This window comes from Hordeum vulgare, chromosome 5H, assembly GCF_904849725.1.
Source record: "Hordeum vulgare subsp. vulgare chromosome 5H, MorexV3_pseudomolecules_assembly, whole genome shotgun sequence".
In the NCBI taxonomy this organism is placed as follows: domain Eukaryota; kingdom Viridiplantae; phylum Streptophyta; class Magnoliopsida; order Poales; family Poaceae; genus Hordeum; species Hordeum vulgare.
Genome location: NC_058522.1, coordinates 136,040,106 through 136,060,562, shown reverse-complemented (window position 1 = coordinate 136,060,562; position 20,457 = coordinate 136,040,106). Strand labels below are relative to the sequence as shown.

At 45.2% G+C, this 20,457-nt stretch overlaps 1 protein-coding gene across 1 annotated transcript in view; it reads left to right on the top strand.

Moving 5' to 3' along the window:
* The first annotated feature begins 1,883 nt into the window (after window positions 1-1,883).
* LOC123396419 (far upstream element-binding protein 1-like) overlaps window positions 1,884-20,457 on the top strand; it is a 40,422-nt gene continuing 21,848 nt past the window's right edge. Inside the window, exons 1-2 of the mRNA XM_045091358.1 lie at window positions 1,884-2,021; window positions 5,151-5,209. Coding sequence (XP_044947293.1) covers window positions 1,884-2,021; window positions 5,151-5,209 — 197 coding nt within the window. The remainder of the gene's footprint in view (window positions 2,022-5,150; window positions 5,210-20,457) is intronic.

Below are 20,457 nucleotides of genomic sequence, written 5' to 3'. Positions count from 1 at the left end.
AGCATATTCACGCGGTAGAATTATGCATTGCAATCTTCAAACATTTCTGACAGTAAAAACAGATAATGCAATCTTCAGACATTTCTGACATTTTCTTGCAAAACTCAATCTTTTGTAGAATAAAAGAGGGGAATTATGTCCTCCACTAGACAAATACATGATGTGTCAGGTCCAACATCAATTTTTTGGGTATCTAAGATGAACAAGAGACATTTGATCAACACAAGGTCGTATTAAAGCGCACATTTTTTGCGAATTTAAAAAGAATTGGCCTTTATCTCGCACTACACCCCTCTTGTTTAACCCTCTACCCCCCCCCCCCCCAAAAAAACCCTAATTTTGATTTGACGCTGCTAAAACCCTACTTGGAACAATCAAGTAGCTAAAACCCTACAAGAAGACAATTCGATCCAGGACGACACAACCAAAACCCTCACATGTGAGCGCAATTGAACCCAACACGGATTCATTCCAGGAGCTAGTATCAAAGGATCTAGCGCACAAGGGTGAGACTACGATGATGTACCGTAAAGGAGCAGGTCAGCATTGCATGGGACGCCATGTTGGAGCAAGAGGGGCGTTCCACAAGGCTCTCCCAAAGGGTGCGGACGGTGGCAGCTCGGCGGCCAATGACGAGCTCATGTCACCGTCGCCGCACGCGGGCACACCGGCAACCTTGAGGCCACCACCTCGGCAATAACAACAAGCAGGGGAGCGAGCGAGGAGGAACAGGGGAGCGAGCAAGGAGTAGCAGGGGAGCTAGCAGGTGCGGTCTAACCAGGTGCATCCGACTAGGTGGGGAGGTATTCTAATTCATCCGATTTTGCAAGAAAAACCATGGTTTACTTGCGTATTGCACCGGTCTAAGGGCCTAGAGCTGACTTGGCAGTAACCGCACACGTGGACACGTGAGTCAACCGCCAAATCAGGGTGTATGTAGACAAAACCGTAGAATGGACCTTATGTGAACTCCCAAGACAAGTTGTGTGTCGTATTTTGGGTATTTCTAACTACGTGGACAAAAGTGACCATCGTGAAAAGTTTGGGGACCTACATTAATCTTTCGTCTTTAGAAAATGTTGTCGATCCACAACAATGGAGGATAAAATCAGTTATTTTCCCTTACGAGGCATTTAACCGAATCACTGAACCGAATAGTAAAGGAAAACTTATCCCCTCCCACAAAAAAATCCTTCCCAATCTCCTAAAATAACCTTCCTCCCTCCACGGCCAAGTAAAAGTGACAGCCTTTCTTTCTCCCACCCTCTCATTGCCTTGTCTCCTACCACCTAGCCATTGTGCTTGACGGTCACCACCGGTGACCATCCCTCCAAACGAAATGGATACCTCGGACCCTTCCCTCGCCCCGCCGACCACTGCCGTTGGCTTGTCGCTGAAGGAAACCACCCACGCGTCGCCGCTTGCGCTGGAGAAAAGTTTGGGCATAAAAATCCACCGGGTTCAAGCTCCGCCTCTAGTCGAGGCAATGGCCTCTAGGGAGGCGACCGCCTCTCCAGCAACCCGCTCTCCTGTCGGAACCAAAATCACAAGAAAACCAATGGAAATGACGAAGACCCTCGTCGAGGAGTTTACGATGAAGACGAAGAAGAATAAGTTGCCGCCCCATCCAAGGTTGGCTCCTCGTGCAGCTACTATGACGGCCACTATAGCCACTGCTCCGATACTAGCGGCGGTAGCGGCCGACAATAAGTGTCACGGCTGCCAAGTGTTCGATGAAATTCCCACTCGATAAACTTCTAATCTTTTTTTAAATTGGGCAATGATTGTTGGTGGCCGATGGTGATGTAGTTTGTTTAGTTTCTTATAGTTGTGTGAATATAAACACAACTAAATTCTTACTATCTTTGGAGTCTTCGGCAACAATGGGACTTGATGAGCTCAACTACGACTCCATTTGGCATTCAAAGGTGGCCCAGGACATGGATCAAGAGGATGTGGCCAAAGAGGAGGAGGTGGTCAAGGAAGAGGAGTACGCCGAGGAGGTGGTGGATGATAAGGAGGTGGGTGATTAAGAGGAGGTTGTGGAGGTGACCAAAGCAAGCACGCGCTCGTCAAGGTCACACACCGCCAACTACAATTACAAACAAGATGTTTCTCTTTAAGATGCTTGGATGAACATCTCCATGGATGCAACAATTGACTCAAACCAAGACTATGTTTTGGGAGAGAATTACGGACCAGTACAACAACTCCATTGACGTGCAATCAAGTCGCACGCGAGATTTTGCAATAAGACATGTACGGGGTTTGGATATCTTAGAGAAATAAACAATGTATAGATCACTTCTACGGAAACCAGTAAAGACGATTTTATGATCGTCGCTGCAAAACACTTGGCATTCTACTTTCGTAAATAGCACATCGAAACCGAAGTCTGTTAGTCTACATAGAGAAAGGAGATTGTAGCCAAGAGATTCAACAAGCATGACATTCTGAATGGAACTATCATGAGATACGACCACCTTACCAAGACCAAGTACCTTACCCTTGGAGTTATTTCCAAAAGTTACATACCTTTGAGGTCCACGATTCAGTGTGATCTCATGGAACATGTCTTTATCTCGAGTCATGTGTGCATCCACTATCGAGAACCCACTCCTTATCACCGGCCATGTAGTCTCTAAGGTTTGCCATAAGTCTAAGGTTCCTCATGGTCTTATCATACTCGATATCAAAGTCACCATCTTCATTGTAGTAGCCACGCTCCACATAGTCATCATCGGATGAAGTTCCCTCATAAGAAACAAGAGTTTCATCGGAAATTTGACTATGACAATGTTCATGTTTATGCACTTGAATGGCTTCAACAATGATATTGTTAATAGTAATGACATCTCCTTTGTCACGCATGAGGTCACGAAGCTCAAATAGGCATTTATCAAAATTAGGATAAGCTGACTTCATTTTGTGAAAAAGCAATGTATTTGTGGACAAGGATATCAAGATTTTTCAAGGAATAATGTGGATATCTTTTCTATAGGTCTTTCCACAAGGTATGAGCACACTCAAAGTTTTGCAACTGATTAAGCACATTTCTTGGTAAACCTCTAATGATTAGATTGATAGTGTTAAGGTTACCAAGCATATCAACTTCATCATCATGAGAAGGATGTATGGGATCAATGGGAGGCGCATAGGGATATTCAACATACTTGCACAAATGTAACTCATCAAATATATCAAGCATTTCATTTTCCCATTGTCTAAAGTACTCCCCATCAAGAATAGGCACTCTACAACTAAAAATCCAGGAACTAGTCACATTCATCTTCCTCCAACGGTGATTAAACCAAGGTTTTGGAGACCTTGCTCTGATACCAGTTGAGGGATCGGTAGAAGATGTGTCTAGAGGGGGTGAATTGACTACTTGTCAAGATAAAATTTCTAGCCTAACCCAATTTCTAGGAGGGCATAAATTCAACAGTTCAAAGAAGTCTAGTACACCCTACACATGCATTTCTAAGAGTATAGCAGCGGAATGTAAAACATGCAAATGTAATGTAGAGGGGTAAGGTAGGGAGATCAAACGCATGAGGTTGACATGGGCATTTTTAGCATGGTGCCGATAGGTGACGCTATCGTACGTCCATGTTAGTGGAGACTTCAACCCACAGAGGGTAACGGTTGCGAGAGTCCATGGAGGGCTCCACCCATGGAGGGTCCACAAAGAAGCAACCTTGTCTATTCCACCATAGCTTCCGTCCACGGAGGACTAGCCTTACTCACGGTAGATCTTCACGAAGTAGGCGATCTCCTTGCCCTTACAAACATCTTGGTTCAACTCCACAACACGAAGTAGGAGGCTCCCAAGCCACCCCTAACCAATCTAGGAGGCACTACCCTCCAAAAGGTAATAGATGTGGTAGATCAATGAACTCCTTGCTCTTGTGCTTCTAAACATAGTCTCCTCAACACTAAATCACTCTCTCACAGAATATGCATGGGTAGGAGAGATTGATTTGGTCGAAAGCAGTTTGGGGACGCTAGAAATCAAGTTTCAAATGATTGGACTGGAATATCTTGGTCTCAACACATGAGTAGGTAGTTCTCTATCAGAAAATGGATCTGGCAGTGAAGTGTGTGTTCAGATTGCTTCTCCCACAAATGTGAGGTGGGTGAATGGGTATATATAGGAAGCACACAAAATCCAATTGTTACACACAAAGTGACAAACTCGGTGACACCAAAGTGAAGAACTCCATGGTACCAATTAGCACAACGGTAGAAAATTTTGAATCTCGGTGAGACCGATATATGAAACTCGGTGGCACCGAAAAGATGGCTAATGGTCAGATGGACAAACTCGGTGGCACCGATACTCAAACTCGGAAATTTCGATTTTGTGTATCGAGGCACACGAAATTTGGTCACCCAAACTCGGTAGCACCGACTTGGTTTCGGTTGCACCGATTTGGTGGGAATGGCTAGGGTTTCTATCTGAGGTCAAACTTGGTGGGCCCGATATGGAAATGTTGGTGACACCGAATTTGTGTATGTGGAATTTGATAGAGTGGATATGTGGGAAAATGACTGAGTATCTTGGTGACTAACTTTGAGCACTTTGAGCAATCAATTCATTTTACTACCTCACCCTTTTTAATAGTATTGGCTTTCCTATGGACTCAAAAGTGATTTCTCACAAATATAAAATGAAGAGTCTTCTAGCTTGAAGCTTGAGCCAATATCATTCCTTTCTTGCATCAAGGGCCATCTCCACGTAAACCTTTAACCATAGCTCTCCATGGACTATTCCTGAAATATCTAGGTAAAAGTGTTAGTCCAAGAGAAAATGTATGTTGTCATGAATTATAAAAATCACCAAGGGAGCATATGTTCTTTCATTCCTTTGTAGGGATCATTAGTTGTTCCCGAGGCATCTTCGGCTTAAACAAAGGTTATCGAGCATTTATCAAAGTATCTGTATTAAATGAAATGGCCAAGTAGCACCTATGGGCTTCCTCAAGAAGTTGTTCAATGTATTTGTTATACCTACTTATTTATGTATACACCTTGACTTAAAAGCATCGATTCTTGCCATTTTATGCAACAATTCAACTTTCGATTTTAGCAATGATGGGTTGCCTCGCTCTTGTGCTTACTCTCTACGTTCCTGATATATTCGGCTACAGGGTGAAGGGAGCATGCTGGGATTGTTACGACCAGTTCACCCGGATATGTACCTCAGATGGTAAATCCAAAAGCTAGCATTTATTGAGATACAAATTGTTTGGCTAAAACGATGCCCATCAACTTTGCAATTTCGCGTCTTAAAACTGCTGGTCGTGTTGCACGGAGAAACAGCCATACCGACTAAAATATGTAGCAACCCGGAAAAAGGAATCCATCAAGGAACAATTTTTTCGAGAAGATGTTTCTTACATCTCGTCATAATATAACATAATCCCCTCGTACATTTTTTTTCTGTTAGTACCATATGGCCGGATAGCCTAGTTATCAGAAATTAATTTCTACCTTCATAGGATACAAAGTATGAAACACTGCCCAGTTGATAACAGGGGAGGTAGAAGTCGATGGCCGGTTAAAGACAAAATTTTCAAAATATGGAGGGAAGTGCCTTAATGCACAAATATCATTACATATGATCACACGCTTGGCGATTGGTCTAGTTGATCTATTATAACATCTAACATGCAGTCCTCCTGCGACACGCGTGCGACGGGCATCACTTGATCGTACACCAGGTGTAGCAGAATCTCCTTCCCATCTGGCCCCGCTGGTCCAACCCGGGCCATGTGCTCGGGATCTAGACGAGTAAAGCGGGTCTTCACCATAGCCCACGCCTCCCGAGCTCCTTCTTGGCAGGTCGAGGTCTTCCACAATTCAAAGCGACTTCGGGCTCCTTTAAAATACTCAACAAGCTCAACCATCCCTTCGGGAGGGTTTTGGTTCGTCCATAAAGCTCGAACCATACTCCACATAGCCTTCTGAGCCCGCTCATGCACAATGGATAGTTCCTTCAATAGGCCCCCAAAGGAATTGGCCTCCTCTTGAGGACGCCCAGTCAGGAGACCCGATAAAAAAGAAGCGCACATTTTCATGATCAACACAATAAAACTTGGATCAGTTACAGGTCACGGGTTTACTTACAGAATAGGCCGCCTTTTAATTTTTGGTTCTCTTCTCGAATTTGCACCAACTTAGTTTCCAAACTCTCAACTTACTCAACTTGTTGTTTATTCTCTTCCTTGAGATTGTTGTTTTCCTCGCGGCATCACTTCAATACGTGATGACCGGCTTCAAGCTGAGATTCGGCATACCGCTGAGACTCTCAAGAGGCATCGAGATCCTTTTGCATTTGGCCTATTGATTCACCTGATATAGCAAAAAAAAATGGTTATGAAAAAATGTTTTACAAAAAATTAGTATATCACAAATAAACTCCCTTACCATGGACTTCTCTGGTGAATTTGTTCACATCTTCCAGCTCGGCCCTACTGGCTTTTAAATCGGCCTTGCTCTATTTGAAATCTTTGGATAATCTTTCATTTTCCTGCTTTAAAGCCTGCAGATTAAAAGGTAATTACAATCGACCCTTAATTTAGCCGCCCTGCCCAAATTAAGGCTCGGGGGCTACTGGGTCCAAACTGTTGTTTGGATATAATGATGTCGATGACCCACCTGGAGATGGGCACACACCTGCCTGACTACTTCTTTAAGACTGGCTCGCGCGACTCTGAGGTATGCACCGGCCGAGTTGAGAGCATTAAACCATTGCTCGGAAAATACAGGATGACGAAGTGACTCCTTCCGCTGCCGATGATTCATTGCACTCTCGTATTCAGATTTAGTTACCGATAGCCCGTCCAAACCCTCTAGGAGCGGGCCCGTGTTTGGGACTCGGGCGAGGAGGGTTGCGCGCGTCTCCTACATTGGTCGGTCAAGGGTCATAAAAGTATAGAAGGACAGTTATTATCGTAAGGGATATAAATTGATTCGTGTACCTTTTGGTTGAAGGAGCAGTGGATGAGGTTTCTCTCACCACCTCTGGCTCGGCAATTCTATCCTTGCTTGACAGTACCCTGCCCGGTCTAGTCTGAGGAGTGGTCTGGCGTGCACTCTGACGACCCCCTAGGCACGACCCCTAGTCAGACAGCCTTTTTCTCTTACTCCTTGAAGGGGGAAGGGACCTGGGGGTTGTCGGCTATATGGTCCACCTTCTGCTCATTGACGCCCTCTTGATAAAACACCCCATCCTCAAAGATGATCGAAAGCTCCAGGTCTTCATGAAACCGGGGATCATCATTACGGGCAAAGTCTTCGGGCTGAGGCGCGGGACAGTTTACCGTCTCGATCCAGTGCTTCCAGGGCTGCGAGGAAGGGGTAGGAGTTATTAATCAAATAATAACGGGCATGAATGCCCAAAACTTTGAACATGAATACACTTACCCATTCGAAGGGGTTGTATGCCTAATTGCCGTCCTTGGGGATGAGGCAGGCAAAATCTTCTTTTCCCCATTGAAGAAATCGACCAAAATGGCCGCTAAGGCCTTTTGGTCGTCCGACCCTTGCCTTCTGGATTGGGTGAAATTGCATGTCCCGCTATAATGCCATAAATGATGTGTGCTCTGTTGGAGCAGTTGGATGCACCAGGTAATCACCGCGGCCATCACATTGATGATAGTTATCCCACTGTGAGTAAGCAGCCTAACCTTGGCGGATAGACGCTTCACTTAAGAGCTCTCCTCTTGGGAAGAGCTCTTCGGCCTCCAACTGAACCACTTCTTTAAAGGATCCATAGAGTATTCGGGAAAGCCTCTTCGAATTGGCTCGAATAGTGGGAGATCCTCAATATAAAACCACTCCGAGGGCCATTCATCAAGCTCCTTCTTCGGTGTCCCAATTGGGTATCATGTGGCGGCTATGCGCCCTACTTCGGCTCCGTCCACTTCCCAAACTGTTGTTCCTCTAGTTCAGGGGAAAATGCAGAAGTACTTTCTCCAAAGATCAAAGTGGGGCTCTCAACCCAAGAACATCTCGCATAAGGCCACGAAGCCTGAGATATGAAGGATGGAATCGAGGGGTGAGATTGTGGAGATGCAGCCCGTAAAACTCCAATAACCCCCTTAAGAAAGGGTGAATGGGGAATCCCACTCCCCGCAGTAGGAAGGAAAAAAAGCAAACCCGTTCTCCCCTTTGTGGGGAACGGAAGCTTTCCGCGAAGGCTTTCCCATCGATGGAAGTCACACCAGCGTGAGTAGGTACGACATCCGATTGGGGAAGATATCCCTGCATTTCAAGCTAACGCATACGGAGTAGGGAAAGGGAGCAACTGGCCCAGTCCCCCGGGAGGGGGCAGAGAGGGCGTGAGGAGGAACCTGCCTTGACCCTTGAGGTGTTGAGAGCTCTAGGGTTTCTTGGCGGGGCTGAGAGGCGATGGAGCCTCAGAACAGATTTTGATCTATTTATAAAGGGCGTTACCCCCTCTTGCTATAGGGAACAGTTTGGTCAGGGATTGCTAAAGGTGTCCGCCTCTACAAAGTCATGTGAGAATCCAGAATTATTATTAATCTTTGTGCAGAGTTAAAAGTTGTGGGCCCCGCGATGTTTCCGTAATCGAGAATTGGCCATGGACGAAATCATCATTTCTTGCTCGGAGGAAACAAAGGAACTCGCCTTGCAAACCGAACACTTTGGGCGTGATCACCCGAAGACCCTACACATCGGCATTGAAGGCTAGTTTGGGGCTACTGAGGGAGTGTGGCATTAAGGGGTGATACGGCTCAAACGTATCTATAATTTTTGCTTGTTCCGTGATCTTTGGGGTGACATTGTTATATGTTTTGCTACACTTTATATCATTTTACACATATTTGGACTAACCTACTAACTCAGTGCACCCAGTGCCAGTTTCTGTGTGCTGATGTCTATTTTGCACGGGGGATTACCCAATTTTCCGAAGCCCGAAAAATTCCAGGAAAAAAAATCAGCGCAACAGAAGCTTCCGGATCACCGAAGATGGGCCAAAGGGGGGCTAGGGGCTGCCCAGTCGACCTGCTGGCGCGACCAGGCCCTAGGCCGCCTGGGTGGGCCCCACCTCCTCCGGTGCCCTCATTTGGCCTATATTTAGAGTCCCAAGAGGAAACCCTTCCACAACTTCTAGAATCACGAAGTTCTCCATCGTTCCGCCGCCGCAGCGCTTCCGAGATCGGGAGCGTCACGAGACCTCTTCCCGGCACCTTGTCGGAGGGAGGATTGACCTCCGAGAGCTTCTCCACCGCCATGGACGCTTCCCGGACGTGCCGTGAGTAGTCCTCCTTGGACCATGAGTCCATGACCAGTAGTTATGTGATGTCTTCTCTCCAATCTTGTGCTTCAATGGTTAGTCGTTGTGAGCTTCCCTACATGATCAAGGCATCTATGTAATTCTCTTGCTATTACTATGCTCAGTTTGTTGGGATTCGATGGATTATGAGATTATGTTCATATTGTTATGAGTTATATATTGGATTATCCTTTTATATTATGTTCCTTAGTTATTCATGCATGTTCTCCGTTGCTATTTATTGCTTTGGTCGAGTAGTAGATTGTAACTACAAGAGGGAGGGTTATGCATGATTGTGGGTTCATGCCCCTCGATGCCTAGCTTGAGTGACAGAAACATGAGACTAGGGGATGTGTTATTGCCACTAGGGAGAAAACAAAGGTGCTTGTGACCACAGTTGCAAGGATTGTTTACCTTATGCATAGTTCGTTAATGCAGTTGTCTCTTGCTTTGAGTTTACACTTTGGGTGGGGCTCACAACTTAATACCGGAGAGATGTTCTGGATAGATATCTCAAGGTGGATGATTAGTAAGTAGATGCTGATGAATAAACCGTCTACTTGTCTTGCGTACTGCCCATTACTATTGAACTTCTAACTATCAAGTAGCATAATTAGCATTGTGGTGCGTTCATAATTCTGTCAATTGCCCAACTGTGATTTGTTTACCCAAGCATAGTTGTTTATCGTCTTTTGGGAGAGAGAGATCACTAGTGAATAGCATGTGACTCTGGTCCATATCACCATCATTGTTTACACCTCCACTATTTACCACTGTCATTTACTTTCCCGTTGCAATCACTATTACCTTCCCGCTTGTGTTCTGATCCTTTGCAAACTACAAGTCCGGAGAGATTGACAACCTCTTTGTACTCATTGGGAGCAAAGTTATTTTTTGTGTGTGCAGGTCCACATCTTCTGCTAGCGCCAGGATGGAAGACACCTGCTTGTTGATCCTAGGAGTCCTCCTGGTTCGATAAACCTTACAGTTCCCGTGTGAGGGAAAACTTGCTGCTCACTACATCTCAACCTTCCACTTGGGGTAACCAACGGGGTGCGAGAAGTATATACATCATCTCATCATCAAGCAAAGTTTTCTGGCGCCGTTGTCGGGGACTCCAGTCTTCAAGATAGGGGAGTTGCACGCTATCCTTTACCTTTGCTTTTAAGTCTTGTTAGTTTCTTTTTAGTTATTGCTTTAGAGTCTTATACCAAAAAAAAACACAAAAATTAGTTGCTTTGCTCTTGCTTGTTGCCGCTGCTATGGGTTCCACTGAGAATACCAAGTTGTGTGACTTCACTAGTCACAACAACAATGACTTTATCTGAACTCCTATTGATGCTCCCGCCACTGGGGCCACGTCCTATGAGATTAAACCTGCTTTACTGAACCTAGTTACGAAAGATCAATTCTTCGGTGATGGAGATGATGCTGCTTTGCACTTGAACAATTTTGTTGAGATTTGTGATATGCAAAAATATAAAGAAGTAGATGGTGATATTTCTGAAATCCAGGGAAAGGTAAAAGATGTCCAGGTTACATTCTCTAAAAGGAATGCAACGGTTGATTTCTTCATCATGGAGCCCAACAAAGGGAATATAGTGCTTGGAAGGGACTTCCTCCGAGCCATGAGAGGCTTCATTGATATAGGTAAAGGACACATATGCTTACATGGGAAAGCGAAAGGTACGTACCCGTTCCCTAGGAAAAATAAGGATGAACTTGTTGGTGATCCGTTTGAAGGTCTTTATAATTCCGATGACCTCGGAGAATCTTGATCCTCCTTCATTATGCCTAGCTCAAAGGCATAAAAGAAAGCGCTTGTTGGGAGGCAACCCAATTTGTTTTTACTTTCTATTTTAGTGGTCTTGATGCTTGTTACTACTATAGCAACATCATTGTATCTTTATTTTTAAGCTTTGTGCCAAGTTATAGCCTCTCATTGCAAGAAAGTTCAAAAGTTGTGACATGTTGTCCAGAAACAGATTATGTCTGCTTGATGGAAAAATTTGCCAAATATCACGAGATCATCCTTTTGATCTGAATTGTTTTGACAGCATGCTCTATATAATTTCCTTTTTGGCATTTGTTCTGAGTTTTTTGATTTGAGTTGCAGAAGTGCCCCTAATAAATTATTTACTACCTTTTTTCTGTTTTTCACAGATTCTGCCATGTTTTGCGTTCCCATTGTTTTGCGAATACTAAGCTTGCTTTTTATTTGCAAAAACCTTTTGGAAATCATGAGAAGCAATAGCTTTTCATGAAAATCTTTATTTCTAGCAGGTAATGAATTATTTTATTAAGGGTACTAACCACTCTAATCAGCTTATGATGAGTTTCGTATGAAGGGAGTTTTCAAGTATGCGATGGGAGATGATGAAAGAAGATACATGAGTGTCAAGCGCTCAAGCTTGGGGATACCCCCATGCACCCCAAGAAATATTCAAGGAGACTCAAGCATCTAAGCTTTGGGATGCCCCCGTCCATCTCCTTCTCTGTCAACAATCATTAGTTCGTCCATCTCCATACTATATTTTTATCACTTCATATGTTATGTGCTATGCTTGGAGCGTCCCGCTATTTGCTTTTTAGTTTGTTTTAGTTTTTATTGCTGTTAATAACAATTCGGAACCTAGCCTACCTTGTTTGGGAGAGAGACACGCTCCATTCCACTCTAGAACACAACATAGGTTTTCATGCTTATCCTTTTTGTGTGTTCTCTATCTTTCCATAGCTATTATCATGCTTAGCTCTTAGTTTTCATGCGTATCTTTTTAAGAGCTTTTATTTAGGTTGGTTTTGGAACTCTCTTGAGTTAGCATGCTTATCTTGTTTAGAGAGTTGGCTCGTTACAGTGAGTTGTGTGTCTTGCATGAGTAGGTAATTGAGGTTGCTATTTAAGTATAGTAGTAACTTGCAATAGTTTTGAGGTATTGATTTGAGTAATGTTTGGACTATTGGTGCCAAGAGCTTGAGCGTATTAGTGATAGGTGTTGTATTTTGGGAAATCCATGTGCTTCTAAAAAACTAAAAAATTAGTTGAGAACTCTAGCTACTAAATTGATCGCTAACCTCTGGAGGGGTTGGAATATATAGAGTACCCTCACGTTACCATGAGTCAAGGATGCGCAAGGATAACCAAACCCCCAAACACTCCTCCTCGGGGTACTTGTTTCTTTGTGAATTTCCTAACTAGATAGAGAGTTACCGATAGTAAGTGTATGAGGTTTCGCCAAGGAAGGGCTTGGGTTCAACCCAAGCACTGTCAAGAAAAGTGCATCTCCTCTCAAGTGTACCACTCCTCTTAAGGAAATATTTGTACCAGAGGGACACACGGAGAAAGGTAAGGTTGTGAGTCGATCAGCCACTAGGGGTTCGTCTACTCACAACAAGACAACCGAATTCATGCCGCCATCCTATGTACTACGCAAATCAAAGGAAGGAGAGGTCTATGCTAAATTCGTTGGTCCTCGTAATGCATTTCGATTCTATGCTATTTGGGTCCCTAAGACTCTTGTAACTAATGTGAAAGGCCCCATGACAAAATGGGTACCTCAAACCAAGTCTTAATTCGTTACAGGTTGTTTTCTCCGGTGGAGCCAAATGGGTGATCGATAGTGGATGCACCAATCATATGACCGGAGATAGTAACTTGCTCTATGACTTCATGCAAGCCATTCGACCATATATGAGCATTGTATTTGGTGGAGGGTCGAAAGGGCAGGTAATTGGGTTGGGCAAGGTGGCAATCACTAATGACATGTCTATTGCAAATGGCATGCTTGTCCAATCTCTTCAATATCATTTACTTTTAGTTCGCCAATTGGCTTCCGTCGGTTATGACACACTATTTGGACTAACGGATGTGAAAGTCTTTAAGAGAGACACTCTTGAAGTGGCTTTTGTTGGAGAGTTGGATGGCAACCTTTACACGGTTGATTTCTCGAAAGAGAGCACTTTCCATACAACTTGTCTAATAGCCAAGGCCGACATGGGATGGCTGTGGCATCGCCGGCTCGCCCATGTTGGCATGAAAAATCTTCAAAATCTCTTAAACGGAAATCACATTCTTGGACTAACAAATGTATCTTTTAAGAAAGATCGTGTGTGCAGTGCATGCATAGCTGGGAAACAACATCAATCAAGACATCCACCCAAGAACATTGTATCCACTTCGAGGCCGTTAGAGCTCCTTCATGTGGATCTATTTGGGCCTCCTTCATGGGCAAGTCTTGGAGGGAAAAAGTATGGCCTCGTCATTGTTGATGATTACTCAAGATATACATTGGTGTTCTTTCTCAAGTCCAAGGACGAGACGAAGATCACTTTCATTGACTTTGCTAAACAAGCCCAGCGAAAGTTTGACAAGGACATCAAGGCAGTAAGAAGTGATAATGGCTCTGAGTTCAAGAACTACACCCTAGAAGAATTTCTTAGTGATGAGGGGATTGAACATCAGTACTCTGCACCTTACACCCTCAACAAAATGGTGTGGCAGAGAGGAAGAACCGGACACTTGTGGAAATGGCAAGGTCCATGTTAGATGAATACAAGTCACCACATAGTTTTTGGGCTGAGGCCGTCAACACAGCATGTCATGCATCAAACCAACTCTTCCTCCGATCAATATTGGAGAAAACTCCATATGAGCTCCTAACTGGGAACAAGCCCAATGTTAAGTACTTTCGTGTGTTTGGATGAAAATGCTTCATCCTCAACAAACGGGAACGGTTAGGGAAATTTCAATCCAAAACAACTGAAGGGATTTTTGTTGGCTATGGGTCAAACTCTCACGCCTACAGAGTCTACAACAAATCCACTGGATGTGTTATAGAAACCTGTGACGTGACGTTTGATGAATTTAACCGCTCCCATGGGGAGCAAGTTGATCTAAATGATGCAGGTGAAGAAGACTCCCCACAAGATATCTTAAACATGGGTGTAGGTGCACTTCTGCCTATGGAACAAAGACCCCATGATGATGATGAAGATGATGAGAGTATCTAGCATCCTCAAGACAGTTCACTGCCTGTACCTCCACAAGATATTAACATACCCATCATGCCAGTTGTTGAGGATCAAGTGGGAGAACATGTCTCTCACCCTGATGACACTCAAGAACAAGTTGATCTTCACGAGGTAGACCAAAATATGGGTATGTTTGATGATGAACCTCAACAGGTGCAACGGGAAGAGGAATATCTACCCCCGCACATAAATGATCCATATGTTGAGGACGTTGATGATGGAAACGAAGTTGAACCTCGTGAAACCTTGACCTCCATCATGCCACGTGTGGCCGGTCGTGTTGATATTGATCAAATCCTCACAGGCGTGTGGGAAGGTAGAGTGACTCGTAAACAATTAACAAACTTTTGTGCTCACTTTTCGTTTGTCTCTAGTACCGTGCCACACAGGGTTCAGGATGCATTATGTGACAATGACTGGCTACTTGCTATGCAAGAGGAGCTAAACAGTTTTACACGCAATGAAGTATGGTCATTGGTAGAACGACCAACTGAGGAACATAATGTCATTGGAACTAAATGGATTTTCAAGAACAAGGAAGATGAGAACGGGACTGTCCTACGCAAAAAGGCAAGGTTAGTAGCACAGGGGTACTCCCAAGTTGAAGGTTTGGACTTTGGTGAAACTTTCGCCCATGTTGCTCGTCTTGAGTCCATTCGCATTTTATTGGCCTATGCTGCTTTCAATGGTTTTACTTTGCATCAAATGGATGTGAAAAGTGCTTTTCTTAATGGTCCTCTACAAGAAGAGGTATATGTATCACAACCACCTTGGTTTTTTGACCCTCATCACAAAGGCCATGTATATAAACTTCACAAGGCACTTTATGGTCTTAAACAAGCACCCCGTGCTTGGTACGATCATCTTAAGAAGTTCCTACTCGATGATGGCTTTGTGGTGGGGGTGATCGATCCCACTCTTTTTACTAAGAGGGGAAATGGTGATTTGATCTTATGCCAAATCTATGTAGATGACATCATCTTTGGCTCTCTTAACATCCATTTGTGCAAGAAGTTTGCGGCCTCCATGACCAAGACCTTTGAGATGTCACTCAACACGGACTTGAAGTTCTTCCTTGGTTTTCAAATACAACAATTTCAAGAAGGGATTTTCCTGTCTCAAACTAAGTATCTCAAGGACATTCTTGAGAAATTTGATATGACAAATGCTAAACCAATGAAGACACCCATGGCCACCGATGTAGTTCTAAATGAAGACTCAAACGGTATTCCTTTTGACCCATCTACTTACCGCTCCATGATTGGTTCGCTGCTTTATCTTTACGCATCTAGATCGGACGTCATGTTAAGTGTAGGAATATGTGCTAGATTTCAAGCTTCCCCTATGGAAAGCCATCACACAACGGTTAAGCATATTCTTAGATACCTTGTTCACACCCCAAAGTTAGGCTTATGGTACCCTAAGGATGCAAAGTTTGATCTTATTGGGTATTCTGATGCGGATTGGGCCGGTGATAAAGTGGGACGGAAATCCACTTCCGGTGCATGTCAATTTCTTGGACGCTCGTTGGTAAGTTGGTCCTCGAAGAAGCAGAACTGTGTTTCTCTCTCCACGGCCGAGGCCGAATATATTGCAGCCGCAAGCTGTGCTACTCAATTGTTATGGATGAGGCAAACACTAAAGGAATATGGTATCACATATCGACACGTTCCCCTTCTCTGTGATAATGAAAGTGCCATAAAGATCTCCGTGAACCCAATTGATCACCCTCGCACAAAACATATTGATATTAGGTATCATTTCTTGAGAGACCATGTGCAAAAGGGTGACACTGATATTACCCATGTGGGTACCGACATGCAGTTAGCCGACATTTTCACCAAGCCACTTAGCATAGCTAGGTTCTGTTAACTTAGGCGTGAACTTGGTATCTTGGAGCTTGACAACATATCTTGAAATCTTGCACACATACATACACTCACTTTATGGTTGTGTCTTGATGTGCGCATATATTTAGGGGAGTGAGTCGTAACTCTATCTTTTAAGCTTACAACGTATGCAATGCTTCTAGGAAAACAGTGTTCATATTTTGTTTGCAATACCATGCAAGTCATCATCATCAAAACAAAAATTATCAGAACTGGCCTCTCCCTTCTCCTCTTTCTCGGACGTCCGGCCACGCTCGGACGTCCGGCGGCACAACCTCCTCCGGTCGTCCGACCAGTGTCGGTCGTCCGACGCCAGAACAACCTCCGGTCGTCCGGCTCCCTCCGGACGTCCGACGCCTCGGGGCCTCTATATAAAGCTGGGCGCGGGGCTGGGCTTTTGCCCTAACCCCCTGCGCCCCTTTTGCCCCAGCCGCTGCCGCCAGCTCGAGGAGCTGCTCGTGGAGCTCCTGCCCAGCGCCGCCATCCTCGAGATCGGGCCGATCTCCTCCGCGGATCTCTCACCTCTTTCTCCGTATTCTTCACGGGATCCAACCTCAGGTCGCTCCTCCGTCTCTCTCCGTGTTGGATTTGATTTCTCCCATGTATCTCCATGTTTCGTTCCTCATTTGGGGATTTTTCATCCGCGTAGGTGTTGCGCTTCATGGGCAAGACCAAGCACACCGCTCGGAAGACCGTGGCCGGCTCATCCTCCCGCACCCCTATGAACGCCGGGTCGGACTCGGTTGAGCCAATCCGTCCTTTCAAACGGACTGCCCGGCGTTCTCTGCCCCGGCGTTTGCCGTCTCCCTCATCGTCTGATGGTGCTGACCCCGACTTCGAGGAGGAGCTTGCCACCGAGGACCTTCCTGAGCACGTCACTCGAAGGTCCAAGCCAAAGCCCGGGACTCGCAGGGCGTCCTACATGCCGCCACCGCCTCATGCCCAGCCTGCAGGTGAAGCTCGCCGCATCTCACTTGAGCCTCCTGCCACGTTAGGTCGTGATATCACAAATTTCACCATACTTGGCGCAGCTTCCTATCTCACTTTCCGCCGCGACATGGATCAATACGAGGTCGTTCGTGATTCTATGGATTCATGTTTCCGCACAAACGTCCAGGCGGACATCTTTACCACTGTCATAGGTCCTAAGGGGTTATCTAATCATCTTTTTATTGATGTTGAGCATATTCGCATGCACCCGGCGAAATATCCGGGTGCCATTGAGCTTATTGAGGCATCGGGGCTTGCCGCCCCGTTTGCTTTTCATTGCGACTATAGTGCTGCTGCCATTCACCAGTTCTATGCCACATGTTATTTTGGCTCCGACAACACTGTCAGCTGGATCACCTCTGACGTTCGCTTCAAAGCCTCTTATGCCACTTTTGTTGTCGCACTGGGTTTCCCCAATTCCGACTACAAAATACATAAGGATGATCCTAACCATGCGCCTAAGACTATTGACGTGTGTGGACATCTTCTCAAGCCACTCCGTGAGCTTGATGCGGATGAGCGCCTGAAGGACCTTAACGAGGTATCCATCTGGCGCTCCCCTTACTTCATTATTTTTCAGTGTCTCATCCGCACCATCTATCCCAAGATGGGTGATAAGGGCTCTTGCAGTGGCTATTGTATCGACATCATGTATCACTTGTTCGAGAACCCCAAGAGCAAAATCAATGTGCCCCATTTCCTATGGCATGAGATTCGGCTTGCTAGCTTTCAGTACAAGCGAGCCTTTCCTCACGCTCCTTTCATCCAGGCACTTATTAACCACGTTGCTGATTTCTTTGTGGCTGCCACTCAACCCATCGCAAGTGGGTCATTCCCGCTCACATGGCGGATGACTTTGCTCCCAAGAAAGCCCCTTCTTCCTCCACATCCACTCGCTGCACTGCTGCACGGGCCGCCACCCCCTCATCTAGCTCCGCTCCTCTCGGTCGCATTGCCAAGTTCCTTGGCAAAGCTCATTCTGCTTTGATGAAGGTTGTCTCCTTTCAGTGTGGTCAAACCCATGACGTGGTTTCCCGCCTAGTTTCCTCCAAGAATGCCCTCAAGGCTCGTCTGAGAGCCTCGGGCGCTCTTGATGTGAGTGATGATGAGGCCCCTCCTACTACTGATTTTGGCTTCCCGTTTGGTCCTGAGTGGTCTGAGTTCTTTGACGAGGCTGGGGGCAGTGGCTTGGCTGATGATGCTGATGATGATGGTGATGAGCTTTGAGTTTGATTCGTGCTGTTGACGGCTCCCTTTTTGGTACTTGGTGCCAAAGGGGGAGTAATGTATCGTAGTTAAATTTTTATTATCGTCATTTTTAGTCTTTGGAGATTTAATGTAATGGATAAAACTCATGTATGGCTACTTATGAATGGTTGTGACTCGCTATGATATCATCATAGACTATTATGTCTTGCTTCCTTATTTCTATGATGATTTATTATCCTTCCATGTTGATCCATTGGAGCTTCAATTTCTTTATCATGCATATCTTAAGGGGGAGCTCCGTACTAAATATCTCCTAGACTATAACGTATGTTTAATCTTTTTGAGACCTATGTATATGTTGTCATCAACTACCAAAAAGGGGGAGATTGAAAGTGCATGCTATGCCCCTAATTGTCTTTTGGTGTTAATGACAACACATACATAGGAAACTAATCCTATTTGTTGAGTGTATCTCAGGACGGCAAGTACTTTAAGTAGATTGAGATTTATGTGCCAAAGGTTGTCTGAAAAGATTGGTGATTTATATTTCGAGAAGGCTCGGGATTAAGAAGAGATGATGAAGAGTAGTCTTTTTAGTTTACTGATATTGAGTATAGGGATCCCGCACTATTAAGAGGGGATCACAGGTTCTACGATAAACTTGCTCATACTACATCTCTACTATCATACCAAACACCACATACTATCCACTCTGTCTTCAACTCAATGCATGTCCAATTGCCTCGGACATCCGGCTCCCTCCGGATGTCCGAGGGCCGGACGTCCGGCTGGCTTCGGAAATCCGTAGCCAGCCACCAGAAGTTTGTGAGGTATATAACTCGGAAATTCGGCTTCCTCTGGACATCCGAGGGCCAGACGTTCGGCCAAGCTCCGGAAATTCGGAAGTCTTCACCAGTAGAATGTGTGCTCTATATCTCGGAAATCCGGCTACCTCCGGACGTCCGAGCGCCGGACGTCCGACCCCCATCGGAAATCCGGAAGCCACCACCAGTAGAAATTGTGTTGTATAATACGGATTTCCGGGCCACTCCGGACGTCCGTACGCTGATGAATTCAAATATGTTCAGGCGCATCTACAGGCCTCGGACGACCGACCCCTGTCGGACGTCCGGTCGCTGATGAATTCAGAAGAGTTCCAGTCGTGCCTACAGGTCTCGGACGACCGACCCCTGTCAGACGTCCGACATGTGTCGGACGTCCGGACCCTGTGTGACTTATTGCACCTCCAACGGTTGGATTTCAACCCACACTATAAATACTCTTCTCCCACCTCGTGTAAGGGTGTTCAACACAACTAGAATACACCCAAGAACACCTTTCCTCTCACTCACTCTTGTCTACACCAAATCCTAGATCCCAAGAGCATTTGTGAGCCCCTTTGAGTGTTGTTCCAATCAAAAGATAGATCGTCTCCCTCTCCTCCTTCCCACCAAAGTGATTTGTGATTTGAGCAAGTTTTGAGCAATCCCCATGATCTTGTTACTCTTGGAGGTTGGAGACTCCTAGGCGGTAGGAGTCTTCGGAGAGGAATCAAACCATTGTGATATCCCCCGGAAAGTTTGTGAAGGTTTGGAAGCCACCTCAAGGCTTACCACTAGTGGTTGAGAAACGCCTTCATGGAGTTATCTCAAAGGGAGAATAGGGTGAGCCTTCGTGGCGTTGGTGTGCCTTCGTGGTAACATCCGCCCCTCTAACGGTGACGTAGCTTCCCTCCAAGGAAGTGAACATCGGGATACATCCTTGTCTCTCTCGGAGTTTCGGTTATTCCTAACCCTAACTCTCTACTTGTGTTAATCCTTATTACATACTTGTATTTGATTATTGTTTACCACTTGCCTTGCTTCACTCCTAATAGCTTACTCTTTGTCTTAGCAATTATTAGTCTTACACTCATATTCCGCACTTTAGCCTAAAATTGCTAAGTAATTATTAAAATTTGGATTTGTACCTATTCATCCCCCCTCTAGGTCCATCTTGATCCTTTTCACCCACGATCACGACCACGGCCTCAGTCTT